The following is a 19361-nucleotide window of genomic DNA, read 5'->3' on the forward strand; positions in this document are numbered from 1 at the left end:
AGCTTATTTTAGTCCAAGGGAAAGAACTCCATCTTATAGACTTGAAGTGTACAACACAGTTGTCTGCTCTTGGTCTAAGAAGCACTTGACTGTTTTCAATGATGTGATCATGTCTATAATTAAATCATTAAATTGGCCTTCTTTAATTAGATGTTCGAATGAAGCAATTAACTACACACTAAAATGAAAAAAGAAGCAAATCTTGATTAACCTAAGTGACTGGTGAAATATTATTAAGTACCAGGGATTCCCACATGTGCTCGAATCAAACCTACACTTTCATTCCCAGCTTCTATGGACCATTTATATCTGTAAGCAATTAGAACTCTAATGGTTTATTTTGGATTCCCTTTGAAAATAGTGATCATTAGAGAAATCACCGATATTTGTCTTATTGTCTATGGGGTAGGTAATCATTGTTATTATGGTTAGGCCTTAATAGAAGCCATTATTCCTCCCGTGTATTAATGATAATTGAATTGTCCCACATAAGCGGGTAATTTCTCACTTTCATTCTCTTTTAGAGGTTGTTTTGAAGTTATTGTTCCCCAGAAAAGGTGGTTATTACAGTTCATTGATAGATATTCATCCAGTTTTCTTTACAGTAGCAATTCCTCCAGGGGAAAGATGATTGTCCTTTTTTAGATTGTAATAATTAATAAGGGCAATTTATATTTTGTATGGATACGGATGATCTGGGGACATATATGTTATAAGCTTGAAATGAAAGAAATCTTGGGAATCCTCAAATTCGAATAGTTGTACACTTAATCAGGGTCAAAGAAAATTAATGTTTATGTGATTAAAGGTACTCCCTCGTGTTTTTGTGAAATGCACTTTTTTTGTGATTTTTTTCTGCAATTTCGGTATCATAGAGTATAATATTGATATAATTAGTGTTTTCAAATGCATTTGCGGGAAAACTAATTTTTTATCCAAAACATATGCGAGAACCTTAAAACGATGGATTTGTCATAATTTGTTGTACCAAAGAAAGGGTTGTGAACAGAAATAACATAAAAATTTACATCATTGATACAGATTTATCTCCCCATTCTGTGTCAGTTCAAAAAAAATTGTCACAAAAATACTGTCTTGTATAGCCATGTGCAACAAATAAACATGTTAGCACAAATATCTGACAACTCCTGGAAGCCTCAATCAGCTAAATAAAACGAATACTCTGTGGGTATTTGCTTAAAGTAGTTCTTTTTTAGCCAAAATATATAGAACAAAAAAAATCAATTGATGTGGTCATATGATGTATAAAATAGTTTGTAAATAGTTTGTTTACAACATTAATGCAAGACATGTTTGTTTATTTCAGAGTAAACTTCCAGAACTTCTTACACCACTGTCAACCTGCATCAACAAAATACAGGTAACCTCCCTGCAACATCCTTGTCACAATGGCTCAATAAAACATATTAAGCATTTTTACACTCTTCCTAACCGGGACTATCTCTACAGTGATTGGCTGTAAAGTAGTCATGGGTAGGCCTTTTTTTTCGCCTAAAAACCGGGCAATCTCGGGGGCAAGCTACTACAGCGTAAAAAAACAGTCACCTTTTTTGCTTATTTAAATCTGCAGGCTGAAATTTGTTTATACTAATACATTATGCCATGCTAATTTGAAACAAACGAAACTTTTTTTATGCGGCATGTTTATCATTATGCTGTACAGAAAGACAAACGCTGCAAACATTTCTCTTTCATCTGTTTTTTTACTTACAAAATATAAAAGAAAATGTGTTTTGTTAGGTTAACCGAATTGCTACCCAAAAAAGGAAAATACGTCCACTTAGGTTTTTACGACAAAATAGTATCCGGCTTTGGGTAATGAAATTTTATAAACGTTTTACAATGCTGTAGGCATTCACTGTTAAGACTGGCGAAGTAATAAGAAATGCTGTCCCTTCTAAGATCAACACAAACTTGAGGACACAAAATATGCATATGTTTTATTCCGTTACGTGTGTACAACGTATGTTGGAACCTCTTGATTGAAATTTAAAAAAAAAACCCAGAAAAGACGGACAGTTTAAGACCAAGTCTTTTTCATGAATATTAATGAGGTAGAAAACTCTTCTCCCAATGACATCGCATGTTACAGTTTAGGACTATTTAACTTCAGAGATTAACCATGACATCATACAGGTGTTTTGTTTCTAAATATACCGTAAATGACTGGGTATTAGACGCCCTTTTTTCCCTCAGATTTTGATGCAAAAAAGTGCCTGCGTATAATACCCAGTAACAATTTATTTAACTTTTTTTCTGAGGTCGATTTCAAGCCTAGAGTTTGTTTAGATTAATGTAAAAAGGGATGTTACTCGCGTTATATCAATCGAGTATATAGGAGTTAAAACGGCAGTTGAAGATCGGGATACGGTATATCGTAAGACGTTTATAATTTAAACAAAAATATTTTTTGATTTAAGTTATTCAATATTATTTTGAATAATAAATTGAATTGAACAATAATTAAACTTGCATATATAAAAAGCAAAGTTGGGCACTGTCAAAATATTTTTTGTCAGTTGTACAAGAAGGTGTAAAAAACTCGACTGCTTTTAACCTGTTTATCAATGGTCATTAACTTAATTATTACGCCTATAGGTGTAAATCCTTCATTAAGTTAATTAAAACACCATTTTATACATGCATTGAATTGAATAAACACATTCTATCGGCTTTAGATCAAAGAGTCACACTGTGTGACGTCACATAACTTACAGTTATACCCACGAGGATCTCGTGGAGAGCATGGACATTGCTATGCAGGATTAATGTATAACTGTACGATTATTGCTTTTTACAGTCTATAAGTGTGGTACAAGTTTGAAAGTTTATTGGCAGATCGTTTTACAAAAATGTCATGTCTTTGTTTTCTTAATCCCTTGATTGCCCTTGTTGTTTCTTTAATCCTCCAATAAATATATCACACTTCCTTTTCAACAGGCAATAAATTGTTTAGGATGGGTAGTAACTAATTAACTTGTCACAGTGGTGTATACGGTTAGGTAATCTAGCCAGGCATTGTAAAGATAAAAATCAATAATCTTCGTCTGTGAAACTTGGTAACTGTGATAGTTATGATTGATGTCCTCTGGGTGTCCGAAAATTAGGTATGCAAAATAAATTATTTTGGAAAATAATTATGGGTGTCCGAATATTTAGAGTGTCCGAACTCTTAGGTGAATTTCGGTACTTTATTCTTTTCTGTAGGTGTTGACATTTTGAGAACAAACCCGTACAATATAAGGTTTTTGCATAACTTAACTTTTCATTCTCAACAGTTTATTATTGTATGGTTTTAAAGATAACCGTCGCCATTTTCACGCAAATTTTTTTTTTGTCACTGTCAACAAACATGGTGGCCGAAAATGCCAGACGATTTGACATCTTTTCTATGCGTCTTTTAACCAAAAACATAGATTAAAAGCTTTTTTCTTGGACTTTTCACCGATTTTTTTCCCTGCGTTTAATACCCCCTATCGTCTTATACCCAGTCATTTATGGTAGAACACATGATGTAATTTCTTTGATTTAGATTCCAAAGAGGTTTTTATTTGGTACCAATGAATTTGCCTCATTTGTTATTCATGATTGCTACGAGATTTTTCAAACGAAATATCCCATAGTGCTCAATGAAGCAGAGCGTAATAATGAGCCAGAGGTATTCAACTATATTTTAGAGCATTCTGGTACTATTTGTGATTGTAATTTTTATTTCTTCAGGAGTTTCGTGAGAACAACCGACGCAGTCCGATGTTTAACCATCTGTCTGGCATTTCCGAGGCCATCCCTGCCCTGGGCTGGGTAGCTGTGGTGAGTTTTGGTGGGGGCTGTGCTGAGAGGTTGTGGAGGGGTGACAAAGAAGGCATGGACGGGTCAGGAGAGGGGGGCTGGGCTGGGCAGTAGTAGAGGGCTGACAATGAGGAAATGGAAGCCGAGGGGAGGGTGGCTGTTCTGGGCAGTAGTAGAGGGCTGACAATGAGGGCATGGAAGCCGAGGGGAGGGGGGCTGGGCTGGGCAGTAGTAGAGGGCTGACAATAAGGGCATGGAAGCCGAGGGGAGTGGTGCTGTGCTGAGAGGTTGTGGAGGTGTGACAAGGAATGCATGGATGGGAGAGTGGCTGGGCTGGGCAGTAGTAGAGGGCTGACAAGGAGGGCATGGAAGGGTGAGGGGAGGAGGGCTGGGCTGAGAGGTTATGGAGGGCTGACAAAGAGGGCATGGAAGGGTTATGGGAGGGGGGCTGGGTAAAAGGAAGGGAGAGAGCTGGGAGAGGGTGTGGGGTTCTTAAATTAAGTTGACCAATGTTCAACCATCTGTCTGAGGCCAGCCTTGCCCTGGGCCATCCAGGTAATTAGTTATGGTTGGATTGTCTGCTTATCTAGGCTGGATGGGTAGTGTGCTCTTATAATTTTGGCCTTATCTTCTTTCAATCTGTTCTGTGTGGTCCCCAAATCTGGTTTATTCTAAATCCCAAAAGTCTGGCTAAAAAAATGGCAAGCTCAAAACTTTGGCTAAGATAACGGCAAGCCAATAACTATGGCTTAAATAATGGCAAGCCAATCACTCTGGCTTAAAAAATGGCAAGCCTATAACTCTGGCTTAAAAAATGGTCACGCCCATAACTCTGACTTAAAAATGGTCAAAAAAAAAGTCTGGCTTAACACCAAGTGATGTAAGTCTGTTAAAAATTCACCAGTCCTCTTGATGGACCAACCAGTTTATCTCATTTCCATTTGTTTCTGTAATATTGTATAAATGTTACTATGATTAAAATGCATGTGTAACCATATGGTTGCTTTTGATAAATATAAACTCACAAATATTTCTATGGTGACAACATCTTGTTCCATGGTAACAGGAGAAGACTCCTGGCCCCTACGTTAAGGAGATGCAGGACAGTGGCATGTTCTACACTAATCGGGTTATCAAGGACTTCAAGGAAACGTAAGTGCTATAAACGTTCATTAACAAGGGCATCCTAGAGCTCTAGGTTTTTTTTTTGTTTTTTTCTCATTGCTTTGCAAATAATGGCCCTTTATTATTCGTTTTAAATATTCTGGTTAAGGTTTTGCATGTAACCACACTTAAGTCAATATCTCAGCAAATGCATCATGTATTGCATTAAAACTTTATACACAGGGCTCCCAACTATCCAATCTTCTTTATTTATCAAGTTTGATAACTCTATCATGCATGTAATATAATATTGCTCCTTTATTATTCAACACAGAAAGTTTGGTTAAGGTTTTGCATGTAAGCACAATATATCAGTGAATAACTCGGCAACTACTTGATGTTATTGCATTGAAGCTTGAAACAATCAAGTATGATAAACAAAAAGGGTAAAAAATGTTACTTAAGCTTGGTTAAGAACCTTTGAGAAATCCGAGCCAGGAGCATTAAATGTTGCTAGGTTCATGACCGACTTGTTTGAATTCCTGTTTAAAATGAAGGTAAAATCAATGTGAATGTTCAAGGTGACGTGCCAATATTTAATAAATTTACCCGTCATAAAAGCGTATGTAATTGTGACACGAATGAAAAAACTGATGTTTATGTCTTCATGACTATCAAGTTATTGTTTTGACATTCCTTGATGTTATTCGTCCTCGTAAACATTGACTAAACACTATTACCAATGTTTTGCCTCCTCCTCATAAATTACTGATGGCCAAAAACTAATTATGCTCGCATTCTCCCATAGTTTGTGTCTCTTTGTCTGTTATATATTGCAGCATGAAGTCTCTTACACAATAACATGTAATTATTACATTTTTTTGAAGATAAAAGCTGCTGTTTTCTTTTTACCTAATTCTTTTATGCATTCCGCAATAAAAAGAGGAGTATTAATACAGTTACTATACACCGGCTCACATTTTAGACCCAATAAAATGATTTGGGGTTATGGTGGGTACGAAAGCTCCACAGACATGTTAACTGCATTTGTAGCTTTTTTCTGTTAAATTGTAGTTGTTTTTTAAGAAAGAAACGTAATAGTACTTGCACTGGTTTTGTTTAGTTATGGCAAAAGGTTTTCAAGAGGATGCTGGCAACAACGCCAAGGTTATCACTAACTCTCACCGTGTGCCCATGGTGTATATACCGTGTGTGTCCACGGTGTACTTGCCCATGGTGTATATACGGTGTGTGTCCACAGTGTACTTGCCCATGGAGTATATACCATGTGCCTCCAGGGTGTACCTGCCCATGGTATACATACCATGTGCATCCACGGTGTACCTGCCCATGGTGTACATACCATGTGCGTCCACGGTGTACCTGCCCATGGTGTACATACCATGTGTGTCCATGTTGTACCTGCCCATGGTGTACATACCATGTGCGTCCACGGTGTAATGGCCAATGAAGTACATACCATGTGTGTCCAAGGTGTACATACTATGTGTGTACACGGTGTACCTGCCCGTGGTGTACATACCATTGTGTGTCCACAGTGTACCTGCCCATGGTGTATATACCATGTGTGTCCACGGTTTATCTGCTCATGGTGTGCGTACTATGTGTGTCACAGTGTACCTGCCCATTGCGTACATACTGTGTGTCCATGGTGTATATACCATGGTGTACATACCATATCATTATTACTTCATATGTAAACAGAAAGTTGATGCATTTTTTGGACATTTTTCAGCCGGGCAATAAAGATTTGCACCAATTAAATTTGCCATGCAGCAAAAATTAATGCAATATGACTAGATATATTTTGCATCCAGAGTTATGGCCCTTGAATTGTCAGTATATTTGGCATATAAACATTCCAAAAATTGGTAGCACCAAGCAGGCAATCTGGTCGAAATGAGCACAAGCCTGCAAGCCCTGCACTGGTAAAATGTCTTCTGTGCTTGCTCAAATTCTGAATTTTATATGGCAGGGCTTGTTAAAAAATTTGATGCCAAGCAAAAGTTTAAGAATTCGGGCCTGTTGATCCAATAGGCTAATTTCGAGGACTGGGCATTATATTCAATTCATGATGCTTTTGTTTAAAACTTATTGTGCGGAAATTGTACTTGGTTGCTGCATGTTTTTGGTTCTTGTTAAAGGAAAAAAAAATGAATGGTAAAAATGAAGTGCAAAACTTTATTAACACTTAAATACAATTATCCCATGCTGTTCCATGTGTAAGACGGCCATTATGTATTTCCTTGTAATAATTTTCTTTACATTCGGTAATATAGCTTGAATTGACGTCAAAATGCCCTGCTAATTTAGTGTCAAACTTTTTATTGAAAAGTGAACAATAGGTTTCATTTGTGGAAGAATGTGTCATTTGATAAAAAGATTCCTACATGATTGCTATTTAATACAAAAAAATATGAAACTCATTACATGATAGGTCCTATATTTACAATACAAAAAAATATCTGCCGAAAAACGAAACTATAAGACAGCTGTAAGACTGTAAGATATTAATTAAAAGTAAAAACTGCATCAGAAATTTTGTACTGCATTTCATACAAGCAAAAATAAGCAAGAAATTTGACGTACTTCAATAAAAAATGCAGGAAATAATAATGGATGGCTGAGTTTGCTATAAAATAATTCTGTGAGAAATTTGTTGATGAGCATTGAAATATTTTATAAGACATGGATATAATTGTTGTAACCTAGCTCTTAAAAAGTAAAGTTGATAATCTGATAGTTGAAGACTTGGTGTTGCTGTAGTTGAAGACTTGGCGTTGTTGTAGTTGATGACTTGGTGTTGTGGTTGTTGACATTGGTGTGCAGAACCTGTAATGTTGGCTATGACTTAAAAATCTTTGAAGAATTGAACTTGGTACACCTATTTCCAACTACTATGATTTTATGCATATGTACAACAAGGACCTTCACCCTAGGATAAATATTTGTTGAGTGATTGCCCCTTAGTAATTTGAGAAAAAAAGACCAGTATTGGAATATGCTTGTGAAGCCATCTTCCAGTACCCATAGTCACCTAATATGTTGCTAGCATGTATTAGATGAAGAGTGGAAATGCCCACAGAAACTGGGGTAAATACGTAAAACATGTATGTGGTATAACCCGCATGTCAAATAAACATCCAGAAGTAATGTGAGAGAGTTTGTCCTGGAGGGATTTTGTCTGTCTCCCACAAGCAATAGTGACAAATTGCAATTTGACAACCAATTTGTTAACATTTTTTATTGCATTAAAATTCAATTGGCACCTTAAAATACACATTATAAAAATGTGCATAACACAATCAATAAATGTTGTGGTGTCCGATTGATATACAGGAAATAATAATGTTATCCATACACTGCAGTTATTCCCCGTTGTTGATGATCTAGACCATTCAAAATAGCGCTTCAAATTACAATTTCTTTGTGTGTTTTTTCAAAAAATGTTTTGGCATTTCAATATTGAGCATGAGATGTAGAAACTTGAAAAATTTAGGAAATTCAAGCAAATATGTGCATCAACTGCCGCCAAACAGACAGTAATTATAATTCTTGGTATTGTAAAAGAATTTCTTCAACATTTCAGACGATATGGTATGTGCTTACAGCCATTTTTTCTTTGAAATTGGGCTTTTATCTTTCGAGTATTGTCCTGACAATTACGTTACACCTGGAAAATGCCTTTGCTCTCGCTGAACTGCTGGGTACTAAAAGGTTACCTAAAAGGTTACAGTCCACTAATAATTTTACTGGAATGTAATTGAATAAAAGCCTTTACATTGGGGTGTTTTATGAGCGACCTTTAAGATGTCTTTTACAGGTCTGCCAATGAATTTTAATAGAATACTTAGAGCAATTAGCCTCGTGTTAACCATTTAAATAGCGTATAATGAAGTCATATCTGTTTTTATTGTTCTTGGGTATTATATCTGTTTTTCAGATAGAAGTTTTTAAAAGCCGCCTGGCATAAAGTTAAATGATTGTGTCTGCATGTAATAAAGATTAACGTATTTTGCTTTATATTATTGTTGTGAATTTTACGCGTTATTTGCGTTTTCACCAATTTTGCGGCATACAGTAATTGGTCTTTGAGGATGTTAATGAAATTTGTCTTTATACATGATCAAGCTATCATATAGTCATCAGCGAAGCTTAGAACTGGCAATGGGATGAAATAATAAATAATTGTTAAAATAAACCCCTCGCAAAAATCAAACCATCTATTGAGTGTCTTGTTTTTTGGTGTTTAACAGTTATTGAGTGTGGTTTCTGATGATTTACTGTTATTGCGTATAGAAATGCTGTTAAATGCACTGAGCTGTTTAAAATGTGTAATGGCTCAGTTTTTGTAATTAAAAAAAACCCACATGGTTAAAGGTCGTAAAAAAGTGCAAGGTTATTTTTTTTAGTTTACGTTGGCAGATGAAGGAGTTACATAATTATTTAGAGGTCTTAAGAGCATTTAATTGTTATGAATGGGTAAAATTACAGTTAACTTCCCGCAAACTGGTCTTAATAGAAGGTTTAACATTAGTTATATTCTTGTCATTAAGAACCATATACCATTCTTCAGGGACTATTCATATAGAATTGTGGGTAGCAATTTCAAACCTAGGGTCAAATTTTAACATTGCATTTCTAGAAATGTACACATTACCATATATCACAAACTAGGCTGTTTTCTGAAGCTGATATTCGGCTATAAAGAATGAACAAAAATCGAAATGTTGAATAGATATTCCCACTTAGAAAAACTCAAAATAGTTCCGTAGAAGTTCTTTTTGAAAAGATTGTAATATATTGTTTTTTTATAAATGGTTAAAAAGAGTTATTGTATTTTATTAAATTCATCTTGCAAGAGTATTTATAAAATAAATGTTGTGTTACATTCCCAATGCCAAAAGGGTAACGGTCGTTTTGCCAAAATACGGGCAAAAAAGCAACACCCACCAGATACTTTGCAAAATACTTCTCCAAACAATCTGGTATATCAATTCAATATTTATTTTTGGCATAAAATTTAGTAAATCTTCATTATTCAGCCTACATTTATGTTTTTCATGCTGCGTACACATATATACGTACAGATGTTCATTTGCAGAAACAGTTAACTATGCAAGTGCTCCGTCTTTTGAAGACAAAACAAATGTCAGAGAATATAGGTGGATAAATTGCCATGCAATAAGTGCTCAGATGTAACTTCAAAAGACAATCGCAGATGTAGGAATCTTTCATTATGAGCTAAAGGCACTTTCGTTGGTTAGTCAATTACAAATGCTAACTAAGTTTTGGAGTGAGATGTTTCGTCATTTTTTTCTCAACTGTTTTTTAAAGAATAAAGTTGTCGGTATGGTGTTATTGTCCTGTTGTCATTAGTTTCATTGTCGTCGGCATTCCAAAAATAAATATTGGCCAAAAACTTGGTGATGTAGTAAAAGCTGAAAGCCTTTTTAGAGTATCAGTTTTTTGAAGAAGAAATATGTTGGTTATAGCTTTAGTGTTGTCTGTGACAAGCACATGGTGGTGATTGTCTTGGTATCGCCTGCAAAATGCACATTTTTAACCTTGTCCATAACTCAAAAACTATGGTCATAGACAGTACGCACATATAAAGCAGGCACTTAACTCTGACTTTTATTATCATTTGGTAAAGCCCTTGTTTGACTGAAAAAAAGAACAGAATGAGCGTTTGTGATCTCTCTGCAGTGCTCTTTTTATTGATAACTTATCAAGTCACCAAACTGGGTGAAATATTATGAGTTATGTGTGGCTGGGCTTATCAGTAATACAAGAGAGCTATGTGTGGCTGGGCTCATCAGTAATACAAGAGAGTTATGTGTGGCTGGGCTTATCTGTAATACAAGAGAGTTATGTGTAGCTGGGCTCATCAGTTATACAAGATAGTTGTCTGGCTGGGCTTATCTGTAATACAAGATAGTTGTCTGGGTGGGCTTATCAGTAATACAAGAGACCTATGTGTGGCTGGGCTCATCAGTAATACAAGATAGCTGTGTGGCTGGGTTTTTATGCCCCCGAAGGTGGGCATATTAAAATCGCACCGTCCGTCCGTCCGTCCGTCCGGCTCTGTAACTTTCCCTTGTATGGACAGATTTTAAAATAACTTGCCACATGTGTTCCACATACCAAGACGACGTGTGGCGTGCAAGACCCGTGTCCCTACCTCAAAGGTCAAGGTCACACTTAGTGTTTATTCACAATGGAGTGCTGCATATAAGGACATAGAGTATAGGTTGTCGTGTCCGGGCTGTAACTTTCCCTTGTATGGACAGATTTTAAAATAACTTGCCACATGTGTTCCACATACCAAGACGAAGTGTCGCGTGCAAGACCCGTGTCCCTACCTCAAAGGTCTAGGTCACACTTAGTGTTTATTCACAATGGAGTGCTGCATATAAGGACATAGAGTATAGGTTGTCGTGTCCGGGCTGTAACTTTCTCTTGTATGGACAGATTTTAAAATAACTTGCCACATGTGTACCACATACCAAGACGACGTGTCGTGTGCAAGACCCGTGTCCCTGCCTCAAAGGTCAAGGTCACACATAGTGTTTATTCACAATGGAGTGCTGCATATAAGGACATAGAGTATAGGTTGTCGTGTCCGGGCTGTAACTTTCCCTTGTATGGACAGATTTTAAAATAACTTGCCACATGTGTTCCACATACCAAGACGAAGTGTCGCGTGCAAGACCCGTGTCCCTACCTCAAAGGTCTAGGTCACACTTAGTGTTTATTCACAATGGAGTGCTGCATATAAGGACATAGAGTATAGGTTGTCGTGTCCGGGCTGTAACTTTCTCTTGTATGGACAGATTTTAAAATAACTTGCCACATGTGTTCCACATACCAAGACGACGTGTCGCGTGCAAGACCCGTGTCCCTACCTCAAAGGTCAAGGTCACACTTAGTGTTTATTTACAATGGAGTGCTGCATATAAGGACATAGAGTATAGGTTGTCGTGTCCGGGCTGTAACTTTCCCTTGTATGGACAGATTTTAAAATAACTTGCCACATGTGTTTCACATACCAAGAGGACGTGTCGCGTGCAAAACCCGTGTCCCTACCTCAAAGGTCAAGGTCACACATAGAGTTTATTCACAATGGAGTGCTGCATATAAGGACATAGAGTATAGGTTGTCGTGTCCGGGCTGTAACTTTCTCTTGTATGGACAGATTTTAAAATAACTTGCCACATGTGTTCAACACACCAAGACGACGTGTCGTGTGCAAGACCCGTGTCCCTGCCTCAAAGGTCAAGGTCACACATAGTGTTTATTCACAATGGAGTGCTGCATATAAGGACATAGAGTATAGGTTGTCGTGTCCGGGCTGTAACTTTCCCTTGTATGGACAGATTTAAAAAAAACTTGACACATTTGTTCCACATACCAAGACGACGTGTCGTGTGCAAGACCCGTGTCCCTACCTCAAAGGTCAAGGTCACACTTAGTGTTTATTCACAATGGAGTGCTGCATATAAGGACATAGAGTATAGGTTGTCGTGTCAGGGCTGTTACTTTCCCTTGTTTTGACAGATTTTAAAATAACTTGCTACATGTGTTCCACATACGAAGACAACGTGTCGTGTGCAAGACCCATGTCCCTACCTCTAAGGTGAAAGATACACTAAGTGTTTATTCACAAGGGAATTCTGAATATAAGGACATAACAGTGTAGGTTGTCAAGTATGGGTGGTATTTTTTATGTTCAGAGGCAATTTAAAATAACTTGCCATATGTATTTGACACGTAAAGGCAAGATCAACTTTTCATGTACTGACCTTGTTCGTAGGTCAATGTCACATTCGGGGGCATTCGTCACATACTGTGACAGCTCTTGTTCTGTAATACAAGAGAGTAATGTGAGAATGGGCTCATCAGTAGTACAAAATAGCTATATGTGGCTGGGTTTATCAGTAATACAAGATAGTTGTGTGGCTGGGTTTATCTGTAATACAAGAGAGTTATGTGTGGCTGGGCTCATCAGTAGTACAAGAGAGCTATATGTGGCTGGGCTTATCAGTAATACAAGAGAGCTATGTGTGACTGGCATCATCAGTAATACAAAAGAGGTGAAGTGCTAAGTTGGAAAGAGCAACTGGGGCAAATAACCTTGTTTAGATTAGATGGTTGATACAACCAGCAGGATGCGGAGCTGATTTTTCTCTCTCAGAAATTGTTAAAATGTCATATAGACTGGCAACATGTAGAAATTTGAATATATTTTTTTGTCAAGAAAACATAGGTGCATTTTGTAATACCGAAGTGAATGTTTGATCAATATCTTGGGTTTTTTATTTTTTTGGGGAAAAGGACACAATTAGGTATCACTTTATTGTCACGTACTGGGACGCATCAGATAAATATTGTAAAATGTGTAAACGAATACTGTCGTATTATCAAAACTTGATGAAACTTTGTGACAATGTTAACATGCATAATGAGCAGGTCAAGACAAAATAAACAGTAGAGTTGTGTCCCCTTAAAATAAATCTCTATCAGCCATAATGCAGTGGTTCTTCTAGGGTACTTTGTCTGTATCTGGGACTAACAGAAATAATGTTTCTATAGAGTAGCAAGTGCACTGATTTTTACATAAGAAAACAACATTAAGTGATATATTTGTAGATCAATTTACCTGTATGAACATACATTAATACCAAATTAAATTACTGTTTCTTTGACATGGGGGCTCTAAACATTACATGTTGTGTTAGTTTGCCAGTCTTAGCATTCCCGGTTCGATGTTGTGGGAGGGAAATAATCTGGCACGTAAATCGAAATCTGGTGCATGAGCATAACGTTTCCCTGGTTACGTCAGAGTTTTGTTTTGCCAAGTTATTTTTGTACTTATATTTCAAAACATCGCTCTGTCAAAAGTGCTTAAATGTTTTTGCTGGTGTGGTAATGTTAACTGTTGTTAATTGTGTGTTTTAAACAGGCATTTTATTTATGTTTCTGAAATGTTTACAATTATTTGTCACTGTTAATTTGTACACTTCAGATCATTTTAATGTATTGTTTTTTACCCATTTGTAGTCAAGAAACAACTTGTAAAACTATAAGCTCTCGGGTAAAGAATCACACTTTATTAATTATTTATTAACAAATTAAAACCTTAGTTTCCAAAAAGATATTGCAATTAAAGTCAACCCTGTTGGCTTGAACTCCCAGGTACTGCCAAATTTACCTCAAGCGTGGGGAAATTCGAGATAAGTAGGAATGCTTACATTCAGAAAGAAATCGGTCCTTTACATCCAGTTTGCGGCAACAAGAAAATCGATCGAAGCGATTATGAGCCAACAGGGTTCAACTGTACTAAGAAATATTAATTTGAAAAAGCGCTTGTACTATACCTGCTTTGATAAGACAGCCCTTTGAAATATTAATTAAAAAACACAAAAACAATATAAAACATGCGTGGATAAAACTACTCAGAATTTATTTTTTGGAAAAAAAAAGCCATTGCACAATACATGAGTTGGCCTAGTGACCCTCCTTTCTTTATATTACTTATTCCATTATATATAATTGAGAATCACAGTGATGTCAGTTACGTAAAGGACAGTTGGTTGGGGAAATTTTGATGCAAAAATGGTTAAAAATATATTTAGTGGGGAGTTGTGTTGAGTTTCAGCCCCAAACAAAGGCAGCCCTGATGACAGATATGCTAGTCAGGTGAAGCCCTGTAGCAGTTTCTAAATATCAGGGAAATGAATCAATATTTTAACTATATAGACATGTTCATCATTCAATACATGCTTATAATTCCAAAGATTGTTTGTCATTAAAAACCGTGTTTACCATTCCGAAACGTGTTCTGGTTCAATATCGGTACACATGTAGATAGTGTTTAAACCGTGTTCCCGATACCAAACATGTCTGGATAACCCATTGAGGGTTCAAGTTAGGGGATCATGTTTCAAAACATTCATGATGGTGTTGTGATGGTGCTGTGATGGTGTTGATTAAGTGCTGGAAAATCAGGTCATAAGAAACCTGCTCCTTTTGTCAGAGTGGAAGTGTACCAGGTGTTTTAGAGAGATTTCTTTCTAAGGAAAGATTTTTAGTAGTACAATGCCACTGTCTCAAAATGTATGAAATTGCTCTTAGTATATGTTTGAGTTTATTAAGTAATTTCTATATGAAAAAGTAACCTAAGGGAGAGAGCAGCAAAGGGACCATGGTTTCTTATTCACAAAGAAATTACTTGATGAATTCTAACCAACTTAGTGTAAGCCCCCCCTAATTCGCATCAGCTTTAAAGTTAGCTGTGCGCCTGTCAAAAAGTCCTGTAAATCACTGTAAGATAGTGTGATGTCATTTAAATCAGCATTGACACTGAAATTGCGCCTTTGCATATGCAAACAGTAGGCATAGCTTTATGCTCATACACAGTTATAGCAATTTAATCATGAAGAGTCGTCGTCAGCAATAAGTAGCGATTCTTTACAAATAAGAACTAATCATTTTAAATATCTAGCACCCCTGATTGTCTGAAATGTGCAATAAATTAGTATTAACTTTTCTGTCCATTTCAGGGACCAGCGTCATGTGGATTGGACGAAGGCATGGATGGGTACGCTCCGCGAATTGATGGACTATATCAAGCAAAACCACACAACAGGCGTGACATGGAACCCGCAGGTATGTCATGTCTATACGGTAACCAGACAAATGAGAAAACAAACACGCCCAAGGAAGTACTAATACAAAAGTTGAGCGTGAAAAATCTACCACAGTAACTGGGATTATTTAGGCGTCATTCCAAATCAATAAACTACTAAAAAGGAGAATAAAAAATGATCCAAAAAGAATTGTCAGCTTGCAATTAACAATCATGGTTGCATGAAAATAATGTAAGGTTTGAAATAGATTGACTTTGTTACACCTAGTTATGTCACCAGCTCATCATTCAATAACTTTAATTCAGACAAAATGCTAAGGTAATGCAATAATAATGCCAAAGTGACACACATTATGGTACTAGGGTAATAGGCACTTTTTCGACAGAGCAGGTTTCCTGGAATAATTGTAAAATACCCTACTTCTTATGTAAAGATGCAGACCTGGGGTTCCTAAATAAATGTCCAATTATAAACTACCCTGTCTACATTGAAGAAACACGAATAAGTTTCATTTACTAATTCATAAAAGACTTTGAAGGGTAGATTATACAATTGGGCATTGATTGCTTGTACAAAAAAAGAGGCTGAAAAGCCCATGTTGTGTTAATGGAAGACAAGAATATCCTCTGCTTAAACAATCTAGGACCACTTGAGCTGGTAGATCTATTCACACCTTGCACAATTGGAGATCCCCACAGCCACAAGGCTTATGAGACATGGACTGGAAATAATGGGAAACTGTGGGAGACCCCATCTGGGCTGGTATTCTACAGCCTTTTGTCTTTAGCATTTTCTCCATACATGCCATATTTTCTGGAGACCATTCAGGGGGATTTGTTCAAAAGGCTGAAAATTCAGGGGGATTTTGGTTGTATTCAGGGGGATTTTTTTAGCAGGTCTAAGTTGGCGAAATATTAAAGTATTTTTAGACCCAAGTACGATAAAATGTATTCACATATAGTTTGCTTTGAAAACCTCGTAACTTTTTCATTATACAGAATTATTTTATGTTATGATTTATCATATTCTTATGATACACTGTCATGTCATACTGTAATGCACTTGCAGAACAAAATATGTCATTGCAAAAATATGTTTTCGAGACAATTAAATTAAATTTACCTTCCTCCAAAGTCTTTTAAGAAATTGTGCTTAATTCTATCAGCTTGATGACTTTCAGACAATAAGAGAATAGAATAAATATTATTAATTTCTTCCTTCAAAAATAGTAATATTTATTTGCCTTTGATAATTACTACAAATTAATTGATCACTTGTTGTAAAAGTTTCCTTTTGGCATTTTACCCTTGTGGATTTGTACATTCAGTTACACTCACATACTGTGGTTTCACTTTGTCATTATTGCCTGATGTAAAATTTCAGATTTTTTTATTTTTTTTTAATTCCGGGGGATTTTTATCTCCCGCCGGGAGACTGGGGGATGGATCGAAATTTACTTTTGTCCTACTTTTTCAAAGCCTGGTATATTGGTTTCTGTAACACTGTAACTTAGGCCTGGTTTGGGGTTTCTTTAGCACTGTAACTTAGGCCAGGTATTCTGGTTTCTGTAACACTGTAACTCAAGCCTGGTTTATTGGTTTCTGTAACTTAGGCCTGGTATTTTAACTTCTGTAACACTGTAACTTAGGCCTGGTATGTGGTTTCTGTAGCATTGGTACTTAGGCCTGATATTCCAGTTCCTGTAATACTGTAACCTAGGCCTGGTTTGGGGTATCTGTAGCAGTGTTACTTAGGCCTGGTATTCCGTTTTCTGTAATACTGTAACCAAGGGCTGGTTTGGGGTTTCTGTAACACTGTAACCTAGGCCTGGTATTCCTGTTTCTGTAACACTAACCTAGGCCTGATTTGGGGTTTCTGTAGCATACTTAGGCCTGGTATTCTGGTTTTGTAGCAGTTACTTAGGCCTAGTATTCCACTTTCTGTAACACTGTAACTTAGGCCTGGTAGTCTGGTTTCTGTAACACTGTAACTTAGGCCTGGTAGTCTGGTTTCTGTAACACTGTAACTTAGGCCTGGTAGTCTGGTTTCTGTAACACTGTAACTTAGGCCTGGTAGTCTGGTTTCTGTAACACTGTAACTTAGGCCTGGTAGTCTGGTTTATGTAACACTGTAACTTAGGCCTGGTAGTCTGGTTTCTGTAACACTGTAACTTAGGCCTGGTAGTCTGGTTTCTGTAACACTGTAACTTAGGCCTGGTAGTCTGGTTTCTGTAACACTGTAACTTAGGTCTGGTAGTCTGGTTTCTGTAACACAGGCCTAGTAATCTTGTTACTACGACCTGATATTCCGGTTTCTGTAACACTGTAACTTAGGCCTAGTAATTTTGTTTCTTAGGCCTGGTTTCTGTAACACTGTAACTTAGGCCTAGTAATTTTGTTTCTTAGGCCTGGTTTCTGTAACACTGTAACTTAGGCCTAGTTATTTTGTTTCTTAGGCTTGGTTTCTGTTACACTGTAACTTAGGCTTAGTTATTTTGTTTCTTAGGCCTGGTTTCTGTTACACTGTAACTTAGACCTAGTAATCTTGTTACTATGGCCTGGTATTCTGGTTTCTTTAACACTGTAATTGGGCCTAGTTATCTTGTAACTTAGGCCTGGTTGTCTGGTTTCTGTTACAATGTAATTTTGACTTGTGAAATATGTGAAAACGGTCTGTCTAAGCCCCAGCATGATGTATAAATGGAAGCATATAACATACTTGTTCAATAATGTTTCTTCATCATGTAAATACGCACAGCAGGTTACTGGAATAAAACTTTACTTCAAATGAAAGCTCATAAAAAAAAGAAACTCAAATCTAGTCAGACTTTATTTTCAGATGAAAGTGAGTGGGTGGATCCCCCATAATTTTTACAAAAGATTTTTACCTGTGATATTATACTGGGTAGAGCTTATATATAGACGTGTGTTTTTCTCAGCAACTCTTGTTGTAAATAAGCAATTAAAATTAATTGATTTAATGATAGACATGATATAAATGCTCTGTGATAAGTTCTTGTGTGAATGATGGAATTTTGATAGTGTCTGTAAGCGGCTGCCAAATTGCAGAGTAACAATTAGTGGTAAATTAACTGGAGCAAAAATATTCGATGCTACCTATAGCTTTAATATTTTCATTCTGTTATGAAATATTTATTTTGGTTTTGTTGTGTTTGATGTAAATAATAGCATGAATAATGTTAAACTTATATCCATTTTTTTGTTTTTGTTTCATGGGGTAAGAATCATATTAGGATACCCCTTGAAGGTAATTAGTCCTTTCTGCCTGTGATTTTATTTTTGAAAATTCTTGCAAAATGTTCTTTTTTGTCTAGCATCTGATAAGTGACAATGGCTTTCCTTGTTTTAGATTATAATCTTTGCTTCCAGCCAATGAAATAGCTTATCGACCACCAATAGCCTATTGGCCTCCATTAAATAACGAGCTTAATCATTAATAATTTGGGTCAGGCAGAACCTGGTGAAACCAAGAGTTTACACAATTTATTCTAACTATTACATATCAAATAGGTAAATGAAGTAACTGAGGTAGTATGTGTACTTGATAGTAGGCGTAAGAGCAGAGAGAGAATGCGTAGGAGCTATGAGAGAATGCGAGAAAAAGTTTTAAGTGACATGGAGGATCGAAACTCTATGTTTTCCACTTGGTAAACGACCTTGCCTAAAGGTGACTTGTCTGGCACCGAGAGCAACTGGGAATGTTGGAATTCTCCATTCATTACCATCCGAATCCCGACACAATGTTTTCCCATAA

General features: G+C 36.6%; 1 protein-coding gene across 2 annotated transcripts in view; it reads left to right on the forward strand.

Moving 5' to 3' along the window:
• The window catches only part of LOC128205844 (adenylyl cyclase-associated protein 1-like), a 62223-nt gene that overhangs the window by 22477 nt on the left and 20385 nt on the right, over positions 1-19361 (forward strand). For both annotated transcript variants that reach the window (XM_052907852.1, XM_052907853.1), the window contains exons 5-8: positions 1328-1381; positions 3742-3831; positions 4877-4962; positions 15501-15606. In XM_052907852.1, the coding sequence (XP_052763812.1) occupies positions 1328-1381; positions 3742-3831; positions 4877-4962; positions 15501-15606 (336 nt within the window). The remainder of the gene's footprint in view (positions 1-1327; positions 1382-3741; positions 3832-4876; positions 4963-15500; positions 15607-19361) is intronic.

This window comes from Mya arenaria, chromosome 10, assembly GCF_026914265.1.
Source record: "Mya arenaria isolate MELC-2E11 chromosome 10, ASM2691426v1".
NCBI classification, from domain to species: domain Eukaryota; kingdom Metazoa; phylum Mollusca; class Bivalvia; order Myida; family Myidae; genus Mya; species Mya arenaria.